Raw genomic sequence first — 14,125 nt, 5'->3', positions numbered from 1 at the left:
AAGTATTGGAGCTTCAGCTTCAGCATCAGTTCTTCCAATTAATATTCAGGGTTGATTTCCTTTAGAATTGACTGGTTTTATCTCCTTGCAGACCAGGGGACTCTTAAGTGTCTTCTCCAGCACCCCAGTTCAAAAGCATCAATTCTTTGGCACTCAGCCTTTTTTATGGTCCAACTCTCACATGACAGAGGCGTGATGGGCTGCAGGATTGTAGCTGTGGATAATTTAGGGCAAACAATCCCAGGAGCAGGCTGCTCTGAGAGCTGTGGATGCTGACCACCAGAAGGTGTGGTTCAACGTGTTTGCATTGAAGGGAGTCTTTGTCTCACCTGCTTTTACTTTCCTCACAGTAAAAGCAAGGCATTGTGGGTAATCTGAGTGCAAGTGTTCCGTGTACTGAGATCCTAGGCAGAGTGGACATTTCCAGAATAGCCGGGAGTTGTCCTTTTCTCAGAAAGAGAGCAGGGCATCTTAGAAGGTTGCAGCCTTGGCATGCCTTTCTTCAGTGGGCAGTGCTGAGTTGGGCCCAAGGACAGTCTTCCTTTAGGAGCTCAGACTCATAGGGTGAAGCAGCTCCGTCTTGGGAGGGCTGACCCCGGCATGGGGGCTCAGGTGAGTGTTCACAGGCCTCCATCTGGGTGTCAGGAAGGGCGTGGCAGACTGAGGGCCTGTGGGAAGCAGGGGCACAGAAGCAGGAAGAACAGGGAGTTTTGTGCAGTGTTGCTGCTGCTGCTAAGTCACTTCAGTCGTGTCTGACTCTGTGCGACCCCACAGACCACAGCCCACCAGGCTCTCCTGTCCCTGGGATTCTCCAGGCAAGAACACTGGAGTGGGTTGCCATTTCCTTCTCTAAATGCAGTGTTGCTAGAATGTCCTATTTACTTCCAGGCTCTAGATACTAATCCTGTTTCATTCACAGGCAACATCTTCTACCAGTGGCTTGTCTTTTCACTTTGTTTATAGCATCATTGGAAGAATGAGCATTGTTAACAGACTGTCGTTTAAATCCTCAGTCTGAATTGAGTTAGCGCGTGGGGTTCCCCGAGTGCGTGTCCACGGCCTGGCGCTGGGGCTCTGGGTGGCTCTGTCACCTGGGTTTTTGTGGGGCCTCTTACAGGGCTCTGTCCTGCTGGCTGGTTCGTTCATTGCTCTCTGGGCTAAAAACCACATGGTCGTGATCATGGCTGTGAATCTGCCTGCTGGGACGACAGTACCTCACTCCTGGTTCTTCTCTGGGGAGGTCTTTCCATTCTGGGCCTTTCCTCTTCCAAATGAAGTTTGGAGTTGGCTTGTCAAGTTGCGCCAGTGTGACTTCCGCCATCCACCACTGAGCCTCTGGGATTACACTGAATCCGTGTGTCACTTGTGGGGGCTGCGTGGTTGCAGTCGTGTATTTCTCCCTCCGTGACTGTGGTGTGTCTCTTCATTTACTGACATGTTCTGTGATGACTTTCAGTGATGTTCGGTTTTCTCCATAAAGATTTTCCATGTCTTTAGATCTCACCCTAGTTTACTTCCATTTTTGTTGCTATGTTGTAAATACCTACTTTTGTCTCATTCTTTATGACAGTTTTCAGCATGTAGAGATGTGATCCACTTGGCTGTAAGAACTAAGGTGATTTCTTATTAGTTAAGGGGATCTTCCCTTCTTTCCTGTAGGACTACATCCCAGTAGACCAAGAGGAGTTAAGAGATTATGTCAAAGCCAGGCTGAAAGTCTTCTACGAGGAAGAGCTGGATGTGCCTCTGGTCCTGTTCAATGAGGTCTTGGACCACGTGCTCAGGATTGACCGGTGGGCTTTTGGTTTTTGCAGCCTCACCGCTCACCCACACTGCTCTCAATTTAATGGTGGGGGGAGGGCTCATGCCTGGCCTTGAGCTGGCCTCCTGACAGGCCCCCGCGCTCCGCCAGCGATTCCCGCTTCTCCTCTGAGTCCAGCTCTACTGTCCCCAACGTCCCCACTAAGCAGAGCCTCATTCTGCCTCTCCAGGCGCCTCCCACCTGCCTTGGTTACGGCCGCTCACCCTCCTGCTCGAGTTGTCAGGGTGTCTGGGGACAGGGCCGTGTCTTTTTTGACCTTTGCTGCCTCACTGGCAAGTCACAGTTGCTCCACGGATGTTTAAAGTACAAATACAAGTTGAAATGCTTTCCAGATATTGTAGACTAGATCCTGAAAAGTGTTAGGATTTGAGTGTCCAAGGGGGAGTGGAGCATAAAAGCCTCAACCTGCATCCCTTCTGATGATGTTCCAGAATATTCCGTCAGCCTCAGGGCCACTTGCTTCTGATTGGTGTCAGTGGAGCGGGCAAAACCACCCTGTCGCGCTTCGTGGCCTGGATGAACGGGCTGAGCGTGTACCAGATTAAGGTGGGTCTGGCCGGAGCCCCTTGATCCCCACAGTGGATCCTTGCTCATGCACGCAGCTCCTTGGGCAAGAACAGAGCTGACCCGCCCCGCTCCTGCAGGTCCACAGGAAATACACGGGTGAGGACTTCGATGAAGACCTCCGCACGGTGCTGCGGCGTTCCGGCTGTAAAAACGAGAAGATTGCGTTCATAATGGACGAGTCCAACGTGCTGGACTCCGGGTTCCTGGAGCGGATGAACACCCTGCTGGCCAACGGCGAGGTAATCCCTGACGTGCCGCGCGGGTCGCGCTCTATGGCGCCGGGCTCCAAGGACCAGCCAGCCAGGGTGCTCTTCTGTTTCCCAGGTGCCCGGCCTCTTCGAGGGAGATGAGTACGCCACCCTGATGACCCAGTGTAAGGAGGGGGCCCAGAAGGAGGGCCTGATGCTGGACTCGCACGAGGAGCTGTACAAGTGGTTCACCAGCCAGGTCATCCGCAACCTGCATGTCGTCTTCACCATGAACCCGTCCTCTGAGGGCCTCAAGGACCGTGCGGCAACCTCCCCTGCGCTGTTCAACAGGTACGCCCACTGCGCCCAACGCTGCTTTCCAGGGGCAGGCCCCGCCCTCGGGAGCTGCTCCGAGACGTGGGCGTCTTTGCAGGTGTGTGTTGAACTGGTTTGGGGACTGGTCCACGGAAGCTCTGTATCAGGTTGGCAAAGAATTCACCAGTAAGATGGACCTGGAGAAGCCGAACTACATCGTGCCTGATTACATGCCGGTCGTGTACGACAAGCTGCCACAGCCGCCCTCTCACCGCGAGGCCATCGTGAACAGCTGTGTGTTTGTTCATCAGACTCTTCACCAGGTGGGTTCTGTCTTGAGGTCACGGGAGAAGCGAAACTGACCACCGTGCTGACGTGGAACTGAGCTGATGTAGAAGTAGCCCCCAAGACACCTCGGGTTTGACACTGTACCGTCGCCTGGGAAAGAGGGCCTGGTTCTCGCCTGCTTCCTGCCTCTGTCATCGACATCTCATCTGCTCGGGGCCCAGCTGCATGTTCTCGGGCCGTCTGGCCCCCTCCCCACATTGATTCCATCTGACCTGTCTTACGGCCTCTTTCCAGGCCCACGTCCTCCCCTGGGGCAGGGGCCATGGTTTCTCTGTGAAGGGCCAGCTGGTTGGTGTTTCAGGCCTCGGGGTCCCTGCTCGGCCTCCCCGCTCTGCAGCAGTGGCACGAGAGCCTCGTGGCCGTGAGCGAGCGGGAGCCCCACGTGCAGAGGCCACCCTGTGGGGCGTGACCTGCTGGCCGCTGCCAGCTGCCTCTCTGTGAGTCAAAGGAGTGCAGTCTGCCCCCATCAGAGGGGTCTGTGAAGAGCACTCTGACCTGCAGGCATCCTGTGGGCCCTGCCCTCCCACTCCCGCAGGCCACCTCCACCGCTCCCTGCCCTCTCCACACCTCCCTCCACCTGCGGGGACTGGAGGAGATCTGCCTCACCCCTCTCGATGCCATTTCTTATTTTGGTTCTGCTGAAAATCAGCTGAAGGTAGAAGAGGCGTACTGATGCCTATGTAGTGACGACTAGCGTTGGGGGTCTTTTCCTGAGAAGTACACCCCTGCGGCCACCAGCACCACCCTCCTCCTCTCGGAGAAGCAGGAGGAGAAAGCTCCGAGGTGGGAGGGCTTCTCGGCGTCTCACGGGAGGCAGCTGAATCCGGTCTCTAGTGATGGGACTCCTGAGGTCTGGAGCCATGCCACCACATCACACCAGCAGAACGGTCTCATTTTGAGGTTAAATCGCGATGTGTTGAGGCTAAATTGCGGAGAACTAACACGGTCTTCGTTTTTTCAAAAGGCTAATGCACGGCTGGCAAAGCGAGGAGGCCGCACCATGGCCATCACGCCTCGCCACTACCTGGACTTCATCAACCACTACGCCAACCTGTTCCACGAGAAGCGGAGCGAGCTGGAGGAGCAGCAGATGCACCTGAATGTGGGGCTCAGGAAGATCAAGGAGACAGTCGACCAGGTGCGCCGCAGCGCGAGAGGCCCTCGCTGGGGGGAGCTGGCCCGCGGGTGTAGGCGAGCCCTGCGTGTTTCTGTCGCCCTGATGTGGCTTTTGCTCCTCAGGTGGAAGAGCTGCGTCGGGACCTCAGGATAAAGAGCCAGGAGCTGGAGGTGAAGAACGCAGCGGCCAACGACAAGCTGAAGAAGATGGTGAAGGACCAGCAGGAGGCTGAGAAGAAAAAGGTGCCGCTTCCTGTCCCGGGAACTGTAGCCTATGTGGGCCGCCCGTCTCCGTCTCTTGGGTTTGTGTGCGCGTGTGTGCATGCACGTGTGTGTCCCAGGCAGCGTGAGGAGTGCTGTCTAGGGTTTCATTCAGCAGGTTAACCAGTGCTCACCCCAGAGCTGAGCCATGCTTTGTCTCTAGGTCATGAGCCAAGAAATTCAGGAGCAGCTGCACAAGCAGCAGGAGGTCATCGCAGACAAGCAGATGAGCGTGAAGGAAGACCTGGATAAGGTGGAGCCAGCTGTCATCGAGGCCCAGAATGGTGTGTGCTCACCGCGGGGGCCTCGCTTCGGGGAGGGCGGGGGGCAGCAGGGCCCCCCGCAGGTCCCGGTGTTGTACATCCCCGAAAGCATCAGTGATAGGTCTCAGAAACCTTCTCTAACTACTTCAGGCTGTCCTCATCTCTGAAAGCGAAGTCCCCGTGGAGCTAGTCCACTTTTCCCATGCATGCATGCCAAGGTGCTTCAGTCATGTCCAACTCTTTGTGAGCCCATGGACGGTAGCCCACCAGGCTCCTCTGTCCATGGGATTCTCCAGGCAAGAATACTGGAGTGGGTTGCCATGCCCTCCTCCAGGAGATCTTCCTGACCCAGGGATCAAACCCACGTCTCTTACATCTCCTGCATTGCAGGCGGGTTCTTTATCACTAGCACCACCTGGGCCCTTTTTATGAGAAAAAGTTAACAAGATAAGTTTTTCATCAAAACATTTTCTTAACCTGATAATGATTTCCTGAGTACACTGTTTGCAAATCCTCGGCTTGAATTCCATGTAGGGATGTCATGAAGCGTGCAGTTTTGCTGTAACTGTTAAGAGTGTCCTGGTCGTGGCCGGCAGTGACGAGTCTAACACCGGCAGCCTCCTCCCCTCCCTCTTGCACCCCGGGTGCTGGGACATGCGCAGGAGGAGATGGTGACTCGGGCCCCTGTCCTCGTCTGCCCCGCACCGGGGAGCGGCCTTCACCTCGGCCTTCCCGCCCACCAGCCTCAGGCTTGTTTCGGGTCACCTGACGGCTTGTAGTCTTCACATCACACCACAGAGGACTGGCAGTGACCTTCCAAACTGTGGGTTTTCATTGAGTTGGATTTGGATGAGAATTTAATTTAGGTCTCACCTGCCAAATGATCACTTTTAAAAGTGTTTTAATGAAAGTTCAGACTGAGAAAAAATGCACGTTTCTGCTTGTGGAACATGTTGGCCAATTTTTTTGAACTGTTAATTCCACATCTTCAGCCAGCCAGTAAAGACAAGTACTAAAGTGTGGACTGAAGATATCTTTGTTTAATGGGTGTAACATAAATGAGCAGTTTCACTCTTTAAAAGAGTATTTACATCTTTACAGAGGTAAAGGAGTCAGGATTTGTGAGGCATTTGTACAGATACTCTCCATTTTCCAGAACGTGGCGATCTGGGCTCAGTACCGGAAGGTCTTAGTAGTTGTTTTGGCCGCTGCAGCTACTCCAGAGGGTTTTAAGACAGGCCGTCCCACGTTGCCTCAGCTGTCCTGCGCACGCCCCTCTCTGCTGGGAGTCGCGGCATTGCTGTGGTCTGGCCCCCCTCACCACCCCTTCCCTTGTGCCCAGCCGTGAAGTCCATCAAGAAGCAGCACCTGGTGGAGGTGCGGTCCATGGCCAACCCTCCTGCCGCTGTGAAGCTGGCGCTCGAGTCCATCTGCCTGCTGCTGGGGGAGAGCACGACGGACTGGAAGCAGATCCGCTCCATCATCATGAGAGAGAACTTCATCCCCACCATCGTCAACTTCTCCGCCGAGGAGATCAGGTGGGCGGGCGTGTGGGCCCAGGCTTCTCCTGTTTGCTGGGGCCTGGGCGTCTCTGATATGGCCTCCACGGGAGGCAGTGTCAGTTCACGGGTCACACAGACACCTCTCCAGGCCATTTCCACCCCAGAGAGCCAGATTCCCACCCCCCGTTCCTGAGAGCAGTTCTCTGAACCCTTGCCCCTGCGATCCCCGCAAGTGGCTGGGAGTGCAGAGCTGGCCCCGGGCAGCAGGGAAGGGGCAGGAGGGAGAGCCATGGCCTGGAGTGTCCTCCGTGGTCACCAGGGCAGCAGAGGGGAACTGGCTTTTGATTTCCGAAAAGGTCCTCTTCTCTTAGGGCCTCTACATGCTTAGAAACACAGCTCTTCTTTTGCAGTGATGCCATAAGGGAGAAGATGAAGAAGAACTACATGTCCAACCCCAGCTACAACTACGAAATCGTCAACCGGGCCTCCCTGGCCTGCGGGCCTATGGTGAAATGGGCCATCGCGCAGGTGAGCAGCCCCACCAGGAGCCCCGGGCAAGGGCCTCCTCACCCGGTCGTGTCTAAAAACCACCCGTCCACCTCGGCAGCTTAACTACGCCGACATGTTGAAGCGCGTGGAGCCGCTGCGCAACGAGCTGCAGAAGCTGGAGGACGACGCCAAGGACAACCAGCAGAAGGCCAACGAGGTGGAGCAGATGATCCGCGACCTGGAGGCCAGCATCGCCCGCTACAAGGAGGAGTACGCGGTGCTCATCTCCGAGGCCCAGGCCATCAAGGCGGACCTGGCAGCCGTAGAAGCCAAGGTCGGGTTGTGCTTGGGAGGCAGGTTTCGTGCCGCCCCGGCAGGGCTACCTCTGCGCGGGCTTACCTTGTGGCTCACCTGGTAAAGAATCCGCCTGCAAGGCGGGAGACCTGGGTTTGATCCCTGGGTTGGGAAGATTCCTTGGAGAAGGGAAAGGCTACCCACTCCAGCATTCTGGCCTGGAGAATTTTGTGGACGGCATAGTCCATGGGGTCACATAGAGTCGGACACGACTGAGCAACTTTCACTTCACTAACTAACTAACCTGTTTGATTTTCCTTTTAGGTGAACCGGAGCACAGCTCTTCTGAAGAGCTTGTCTGCCGAACGGGAACGCTGGGAGAAGACAAGTGAAACATTCAAGAACCAGATGTCCACCATCGCCGGGGACTGTCTCCTATCGGCCGCCTTTATCGCTTACGCAGGTTACTTTGATCAGCAGATGCGCCAGAACTTGTTTACCACCTGGTCCCATCACCTCCAGCAAGCCAACATCCAGGTAACTGTGTGCAGAGACGCTCAGGAAGGCGGGGCCAACGTGAGGGCCAGTGAGCTCTCAGTGGCCTCACCGGAAGCCGCGCCATCCGCTCCCCCTCTCAGTTCCGCACAGATATCGCGAGGACGGAGTACCTGTCCAACGCCGACGAGCGTCTCCGCTGGCAGGCCAGCTCCCTCCCTGCAGACGACCTGTGCACAGAAAATGCCATCATGCTGAAGAGGTTCAACAGGTAGCGTGCTTGTGCGCGGCGAGGGGCGGGGAGGGTGCGTGGGGAGTGCTCCCGCTACCTGTGGAAGAGGTGAGCAGATCGGGCTGGGCTGGCAGGCTCACCTCTGACGGCAGGCTCTGCACGGTCTCCTTCGTCCCTGTGTTGTGACTGTCCACAGTGACCCTCCCTGAGTGGCCCCCCTGTGACCTTGTGAAACTGATGTGCTTGGCTCTGTGAAAACAGACCCTCTCTTAAAATACTGTGAGAACTGAAAGCATCTGGCTGGAGTTAAGGGAAACTGCTGCCTGGTTTTGGCTTAAGGAGGCTGGAGTCAGAAGAGGAACAGGCCTGCCGCGGAGGGGGCTGACAGTGCCGTCCGGGCGTCCCCAGGCCTGAGACCGCGCAGAGGTCCCCTGGTGGACCGTCCCTCCTCCATGGCAGCTCCCAAACCCAGGCTCCCTGGGTTTTCTTTCTGTTTTGAAAACTGAGCCCCGGGTTCCTATCTCATCTTATCTGTACCTCTCGCTGTGTGTCGCTGTCCCCGGGGTCCAAAGAGAAGCCGACCGTCAGGTCTCAGAGGGCCTCGCTGGGGGCGCTGGCGGGCATGTCCACGCCGTGCGTCCTGGTGGGTCGGTGAGGGCTGCACTCACCTGCGCGCGAGTGCACACTGCAGCGCCCGTCCCGCAAAGCCTGCACGCGTGAACGTCCATGAGGACAGCGTGCGTCCTAGCAAAGGCCGGAAGTGCCTCAGACGCCCCTCGTTCGGGCCAGTGACGAGGTCACTGTGTGTCTCCCCCCACCCCGGCAGGAAGCTGGGAGCCCTTCATCCAGAGCCCCACACGAGGGCAGCTGCAGCAGATGGCAGTGCCGGGTGGTGTGCTCCCGGGCCATGTGTGTCTACAAATGGCCTGAACCTCCTCTGTGTACACAGAGCAGAAACCGGAGGCTGACGGGTGGAGCGGGGAGGGCTCACCACCTGCCCTTTCGTAGCCTCTGAATTTTGTGCAATCGCGCGTAGTGTTACATTATTTTTAAAAAACCTGAATTGGCTGTGTGACCCTGGACAGAGAACATTGGCCCCTTTGTGGCTCATCTCCCCCTTTATAAATAAGACTGGCGTGGCGATCACACCTGTCTCACAGGGTTGCCGTGAGCACTGAGTGGGAGGGTCCGGCATGCCTGCAGCTCATGAGTCTGCGGGACAGGGGTGCCAGTTCCTGCTCTCCAGGAGTCTGCCCCGAAGGCCAGCGAACCCACCCAGCCAGCTGAGCGCCTGTGCTCGGCCTTCACTGAGCGGCGTCCTTGCCCCAGAGAGACTAGCCGCTTTGGCATTAGCCCTTCCAAGCAGTCTGCCTGAGTCACCGCCTCCCACAGGAGGTCCTCAGAAGGAGGATTTTAGCACCAAGCCTTGGGTCACGTGGTCTCTCCTGTAAACCTGGAGCCCACATCTGAGCCCGGGACACCTCCCCATCGCCCTGCCAGGCCCTGCCGTCATGTCCTTGGGCTCCCCTGGCATCTGACCAGTCCTTGGCCCATCCTCAGGTACCCGCTGATCATTGACCCCTCGGGGCAGGCCACAGAGTTCATCATGAACGAGTACAAGGACCGGAAGATCACACGGACCAGCTTCCTGGACGATGCCTTCAGGAAGAACCTGGAGAGCGCGCTGAGGTTCGGCAACCCCCTTCTGGTCCAGGTGTGTGCCTCCGCCGCCAGAGGGAAGGCCTTCGGGCTGAGTTAGTTATCTGCAAACGCAGCTGACACGAGTCGCAAGACACAGTGCTGCCTTCTGGACTTTGTGAGAAAGGGCTCCCTGGCAGTCCAGTGGTTAGGACTCAGCGCTTTCACTACTGGGGTGTGGAGTTGGTCCCTGGTTGGGGACCTAAGATCCCACAAGCCACGCGGCACAGCCCAAAAAGAAAAAAAAGCAGGGATAAAGCTGTGAGACAGCGCCATAAAAACCCAGCAGAAGCAGCGTTTGCCCTCTAACTCCACTTAGTCTGGACGGCCCCATCCCCTGGGGCTCTGAGACCTGTGCTGGGCTGTGGCCACCCTGCCGAGCACCCTGCTCAGCAGTGTGAGCAAGGAGCGGAGCCCTTCATCTACTGCAGTAGACGTGGGCGCCTAGCGGGCACGTGTCACTCAGCGCAGGTCTAAACACTGGGAGCTGCTGGGGAGGTGTGTTTATCTGGAGCAGGAATCAGTTACATGTGGGTGGAAATACACGCTGTGAAACTCGCTGCTAACGATGCCTCACGCACACACGCAGGATGTGGAGAGCTACGACCCCGTGCTGAACCCAGTTCTGAACCGTGAAGTCCGGCGGACAGGGGGCAGAGTGCTGATCACACTCGGCGACCAGGACATAGACTTGTCGCCGTCCTTTGTCATCTTCCTATCCACTCGCGATCCCACCGTAAGGCCCCGGGCAGCTTCCCACCCCCACGGAGACGGGGCAGCGATGGGTAGGGCGGTGGACGTGACGACGCTGACTGGTTGGTCCGTCGCCCCTCTTGGCAGGTCGAGTTCCCCCCTGATCTCTGCTCCCGGGTGACCTTCGTCAACTTCACCGTCACCCGTAGCAGTCTGCAGAGCCAGTGTCTCAACGAAGTTCTCAAAGCAGAAAGACCCGACGTGGACGAGAAACGGTCCGACCTTCTGAAACTCCAAGGTATGGCTCCGGGTTCCTGGCTTCAGTGTGTGTGGGGCTGAGCTTCCCCAGGATGAGGTGTCCCGGGCCCGCGTCACGGCAGCACCAGGGTGAACTCTGCAACTTCTGGTCGTTTCAGGGGAGTTTCAGCTGCGCCTGCGTCAGCTGGAGAAGTCTCTGTTGCAAGCTCTGAACGAGGTCAAGGGCCGCATCCTGGACGACGACACGATCATCACGACGCTGGAGAACCTCAAGAGGGAGGCCGCCGAGGTGACGAGGAAGGTGGAGGAGACGGACATCGTGATGCAGGAGGTGGAGACCGTGTCCCAGCAGTACCTGCCGCTGTCCACCGCCTGCAGCAGCATCTACTTCACCATGGAGTCGCTCAAGCAGGTGGGTGGGCCGCGCCGGGCCGGGCTCCCCTGCCTCCCACCCCCCCCAACCGCCCGCTCAAGCAGGTGGGTGGGCCGCGCCGGGCCGGGTTCCCCCGCCTCCCACCCCCCCCACCGCCCGCGCACGTGCGCTCACGGCCCCCTCCGCCGCCTCCAGATCCACTTCCTATACCAGTACTCGCTGCAGTTCTTCCTGGACATCTACCACAATGTCCTGTACGAGAACCCCAACCTGAAGGGCGTCACCGACCACACCCAGCGCCTGTCCATCATCACCAAGGATCTCTTCCAGGTACAGTGCGGGCCGGCTGCCCCGGCATGGGGGTGCGCCTGGGGCGGTGGGGCGGGAGTGCATGCTCCAGGGACAGCAGTGTTCCGATGGCACGCTCCGCGGCTTGTCTACAGGTGGCGTTCAACCGCGTGGCCCGAGGCATGCTGCACCAGGACCACATCACCTTCGCCATGCTGCTGGCCAGGATCAAGCTCAAGGGCACCGTCGGGTGAGTCGGCCGCCCCAGCGCGCGTGCCCCCAGAGGACGCGGTTGTCTCGGTGACAGCAGACGGGACCCTTGCTGAGAGGACCCGGCTGACGGCTGCCCTCTCTCCAGGGAGCCCACCTACGACGCGGAATTCCAGCACTTCCTGAGGGGGAAGGAGATCGTGCTGAGCGCGGGCTCGACACCCAAGATCCAAGGCCTGACCGGGGAGCAGGCCGAGGCCGTGGTGAGGCTGAGCTGCCTGCCCGCCTTCAAGGATCTGATCTCCAAGGTCCAGGCGGATGAGGTGAGGGTCCTGTGAGCGTCCCCAGCGGGAGCCGGCCTCCTCCCAGGGAGTCACCTGTCCTATAAAGCCCAGAAGGTCGTGTTGTGTTCTCTCCCATCAAATGTCTGACACGTCAGTCCAACCGTTCTACCCAGAGGTGGGCAGAGCCCACGGTGACGCGTCCTCTGTTGTCCCCATAGCAATTCGGCATCTGGCTGGACAGCAGCTCCCCCGAGCAGACCGTGCCATACCTCTGGAGCGAGGAGAACCCTGCAAGTAAGCCCTTGGGGCCTGCCTCGTTGTGGCCGTTCTGAACCTGGGCGAGGAATGCACTTTGCTGTCTGAACTCAGGGACGGGCCGGGGACAGAAAGTCACTGATTCCTGAGATTCGCATCTCAGTGTTAGAACCTGCGGGGGTGGCTTGGACGTGGGAAAGCAAAAAATTTTCAGTTCCTGTTACAACTCTTTCTGAAAGACTGAGAGGAATAGCCAGAAGGTCCCTGCCCGGGGTTAGGCATTAGGAGAAGAGGGCTGTTTCTGAGTATGAGGCTCTGGGCCAGCCGGGCCCCGGGAGGGGCTGTGGGGGGCGGGGTTCAGCATGGACACAGGTTGGCGGTGGCTGCTGGGTCTCTCGGGCTCTTCGGGGTCCTTCCTGAGCAGGCTCCACGTGGTCATTCAGAGTCAGTAGCCACCCGTCACCCACGGAGGGCCCTGGGCGGAGGTCTTGTCACAGCTGTGCCCAGAGGGTGCTGTGGTGAGGTGGGGTGCTGGCGATTCGCAGGCAGAGAGGACAAGGGGTGTCCTGATCTCTGCGGCGTTGTTTGAGCGGAGTGTTGACACCGTTTGTGGGGCAGGGGCCCGTGGCAGGGCCAGCCGGGGGGCCGTCTCAGGCCTGTGCTGTCGCCGACCCTCCTCCCGGCCTCGTTCCAGCTCCCATCGGGCAGGCCATCCACCGCCTGCTCCTGATCCAGGCCTTCCGCCCCGACCGCATGCTGGCCATGGCGCACATGTTTGTGTCCACCAACCTCGGGGAGTCCTTCATGTCCATCATGGAGCAGCCACTCGACCTGACCCACATCGTGGACACAGAGGTGCGCGCCGGCCCCGCGGGCGCTGAGCTGCCCGTCTGCATGAGCCCCCAAAGGGCCCTGCCCCACGACAGGCACACTGTTGGCAGGCCTCCCCCTCACCAAAGCCCGACTCCCCGGCCTGCAGGTCAAGCCGAACACGCCTGTCCTGATGTGCTCTGTGCCCGGGTATGACGCCAGCGGGCATGTGGAGGACCTTGCCGCCGAGCAGAACACGCAGATCACGTCCATCGCTATCGGTAAGGGCAGTCGGTCTGTCCCCTCCCCAGGACTTCACGGTGGGGGGGCGCTAGAGTCCAAGTCCGCCTGCTGACCCTTCAGCTGTCTGTTACCAGGCTCCACAGAAGGCTTTAACCAGGCAGACAAGGCAATAAACACAGCTGTGAAGTCGGGCAGGTAGGCTGCTTTGGTTTTGCTTCATGAGGCCCGAGTCCCCAAGGATTCCGGCCAGAGACGTGAGGCTGCGGCCTTCTCCCTGCCCACAGGTGGGTGATGCTGAAGAACGTCCACCTGGCCCCGGGCTGGCTGATGCAGCTGGAGAAGAAGCTGCACTCGCTGCAGCCGCATGCCTGCTTCAGGCTCTTCCTCACCATGGAGATCAACCCCAAGGTGCGGGGACCGAGGGCACTGGCCTGGCACCGGGCAGGGGTGGGGCAGCAGAGCCGAGCACTCACGGGCGGCGGGCCCCGTGTGCCCCTCAGGTGCCCGTGAACCTGCTCCGAGCGGGCCGCATCTTTGTGTTCGAGCCGCCCCCGGGCGTGAAGGCCAACATGCTGAGGACCTTCAGCAGCATCCCCGTGTCTCGGATATGCAAGGTGAGTGCCGCCGAGCTGTCGGGCTGGGGTGCGCCAAGCTGAGGCCAGGGCTTGTGGGCGGGAGGAGGGGGTCGTGGCAGGAATTTTGCATCACAGGACTTCCCTGGAGGCCCAGTGGCTAAGCATCTGCACTTCTCCTGCAGGGGACCTGGGCCCAGTCCCTGCTCAGAGAGCTAAAATCCCACATACCACACGACATGGCATTAAAAAAATAGAATTATCTATCAATTTTGTGTTTCTTAAGTCCTCTTTTATTTTGGGCCATAATCCACCCTTTCTGCCATAGAATCTTGTCTTCTGTGTACTTTCCTGTTGGCTGTATCATTTAGCTTAGCAGTGTAATCAGGAACACATCTTTATTAATAGAAAACTTGGTGTGGTTTTTGCCTGGCAACACCGTTCGCATTAGTGACTGAGGTCAGGGTGCTCCCAGTGTGCGTGCGTGCAGAGAGCACTTTTTAAGACCTTGATGCAGCAAGCCCTGGACTGTCTTCTTAGTTAGAACGG

At 58.4% G+C, this 14,125-nt stretch overlaps 1 protein-coding gene across 1 annotated transcript in view; it reads left to right on the top strand.

Moving 5' to 3' along the window:
* DYNC1H1 (dynein cytoplasmic 1 heavy chain 1) overlaps window positions 1–14,125 on the top strand; it is a 61,457-nt gene that overhangs the window by 42,926 nt on the left and 4,406 nt on the right. The window contains exons 44-69 of the mRNA XM_025270957.3: window positions 1,660–1,793; window positions 2,254–2,368; window positions 2,467–2,628; window positions 2,714–2,928; window positions 3,011–3,215; window positions 4,205–4,378; window positions 4,480–4,599; window positions 4,781–4,901; window positions 6,223–6,418; window positions 6,793–6,910; window positions 6,990–7,205; window positions 7,490–7,702; window positions 7,804–7,931; window positions 9,453–9,606; window positions 10,180–10,326; window positions 10,431–10,581; window positions 10,700–10,953; window positions 11,110–11,244; window positions 11,358–11,452; window positions 11,561–11,735; window positions 11,915–11,990; window positions 12,646–12,806; window positions 12,931–13,042; window positions 13,139–13,199; window positions 13,289–13,412; window positions 13,505–13,618. Of these exons, the coding sequence (XP_025126742.3) occupies window positions 1,660–1,793; window positions 2,254–2,368; window positions 2,467–2,628; window positions 2,714–2,928; window positions 3,011–3,215; window positions 4,205–4,378; window positions 4,480–4,599; window positions 4,781–4,901; window positions 6,223–6,418; window positions 6,793–6,910; window positions 6,990–7,205; window positions 7,490–7,702; window positions 7,804–7,931; window positions 9,453–9,606; window positions 10,180–10,326; window positions 10,431–10,581; window positions 10,700–10,953; window positions 11,110–11,244; window positions 11,358–11,452; window positions 11,561–11,735; window positions 11,915–11,990; window positions 12,646–12,806; window positions 12,931–13,042; window positions 13,139–13,199; window positions 13,289–13,412; window positions 13,505–13,618 (3,876 nt within the window). The remainder of the gene's footprint in view (window positions 1–1,659; window positions 1,794–2,253; window positions 2,369–2,466; window positions 2,629–2,713; window positions 2,929–3,010; window positions 3,216–4,204; window positions 4,379–4,479; window positions 4,600–4,780; window positions 4,902–6,222; window positions 6,419–6,792; window positions 6,911–6,989; window positions 7,206–7,489; window positions 7,703–7,803; window positions 7,932–9,452; window positions 9,607–10,179; window positions 10,327–10,430; window positions 10,582–10,699; window positions 10,954–11,109; window positions 11,245–11,357; window positions 11,453–11,560; window positions 11,736–11,914; window positions 11,991–12,645; window positions 12,807–12,930; window positions 13,043–13,138; window positions 13,200–13,288; window positions 13,413–13,504; window positions 13,619–14,125) is intronic.

Source organism: Bubalus bubalis, chromosome 20 (assembly GCF_019923935.1).
Source record: "Bubalus bubalis isolate 160015118507 breed Murrah chromosome 20, NDDB_SH_1, whole genome shotgun sequence".
Classification (NCBI taxonomy): Eukaryota; Metazoa; Chordata; class Mammalia; order Artiodactyla; family Bovidae; genus Bubalus; species Bubalus bubalis.
This window is presented reverse-complemented; position numbering and strand designations above follow the sequence as displayed.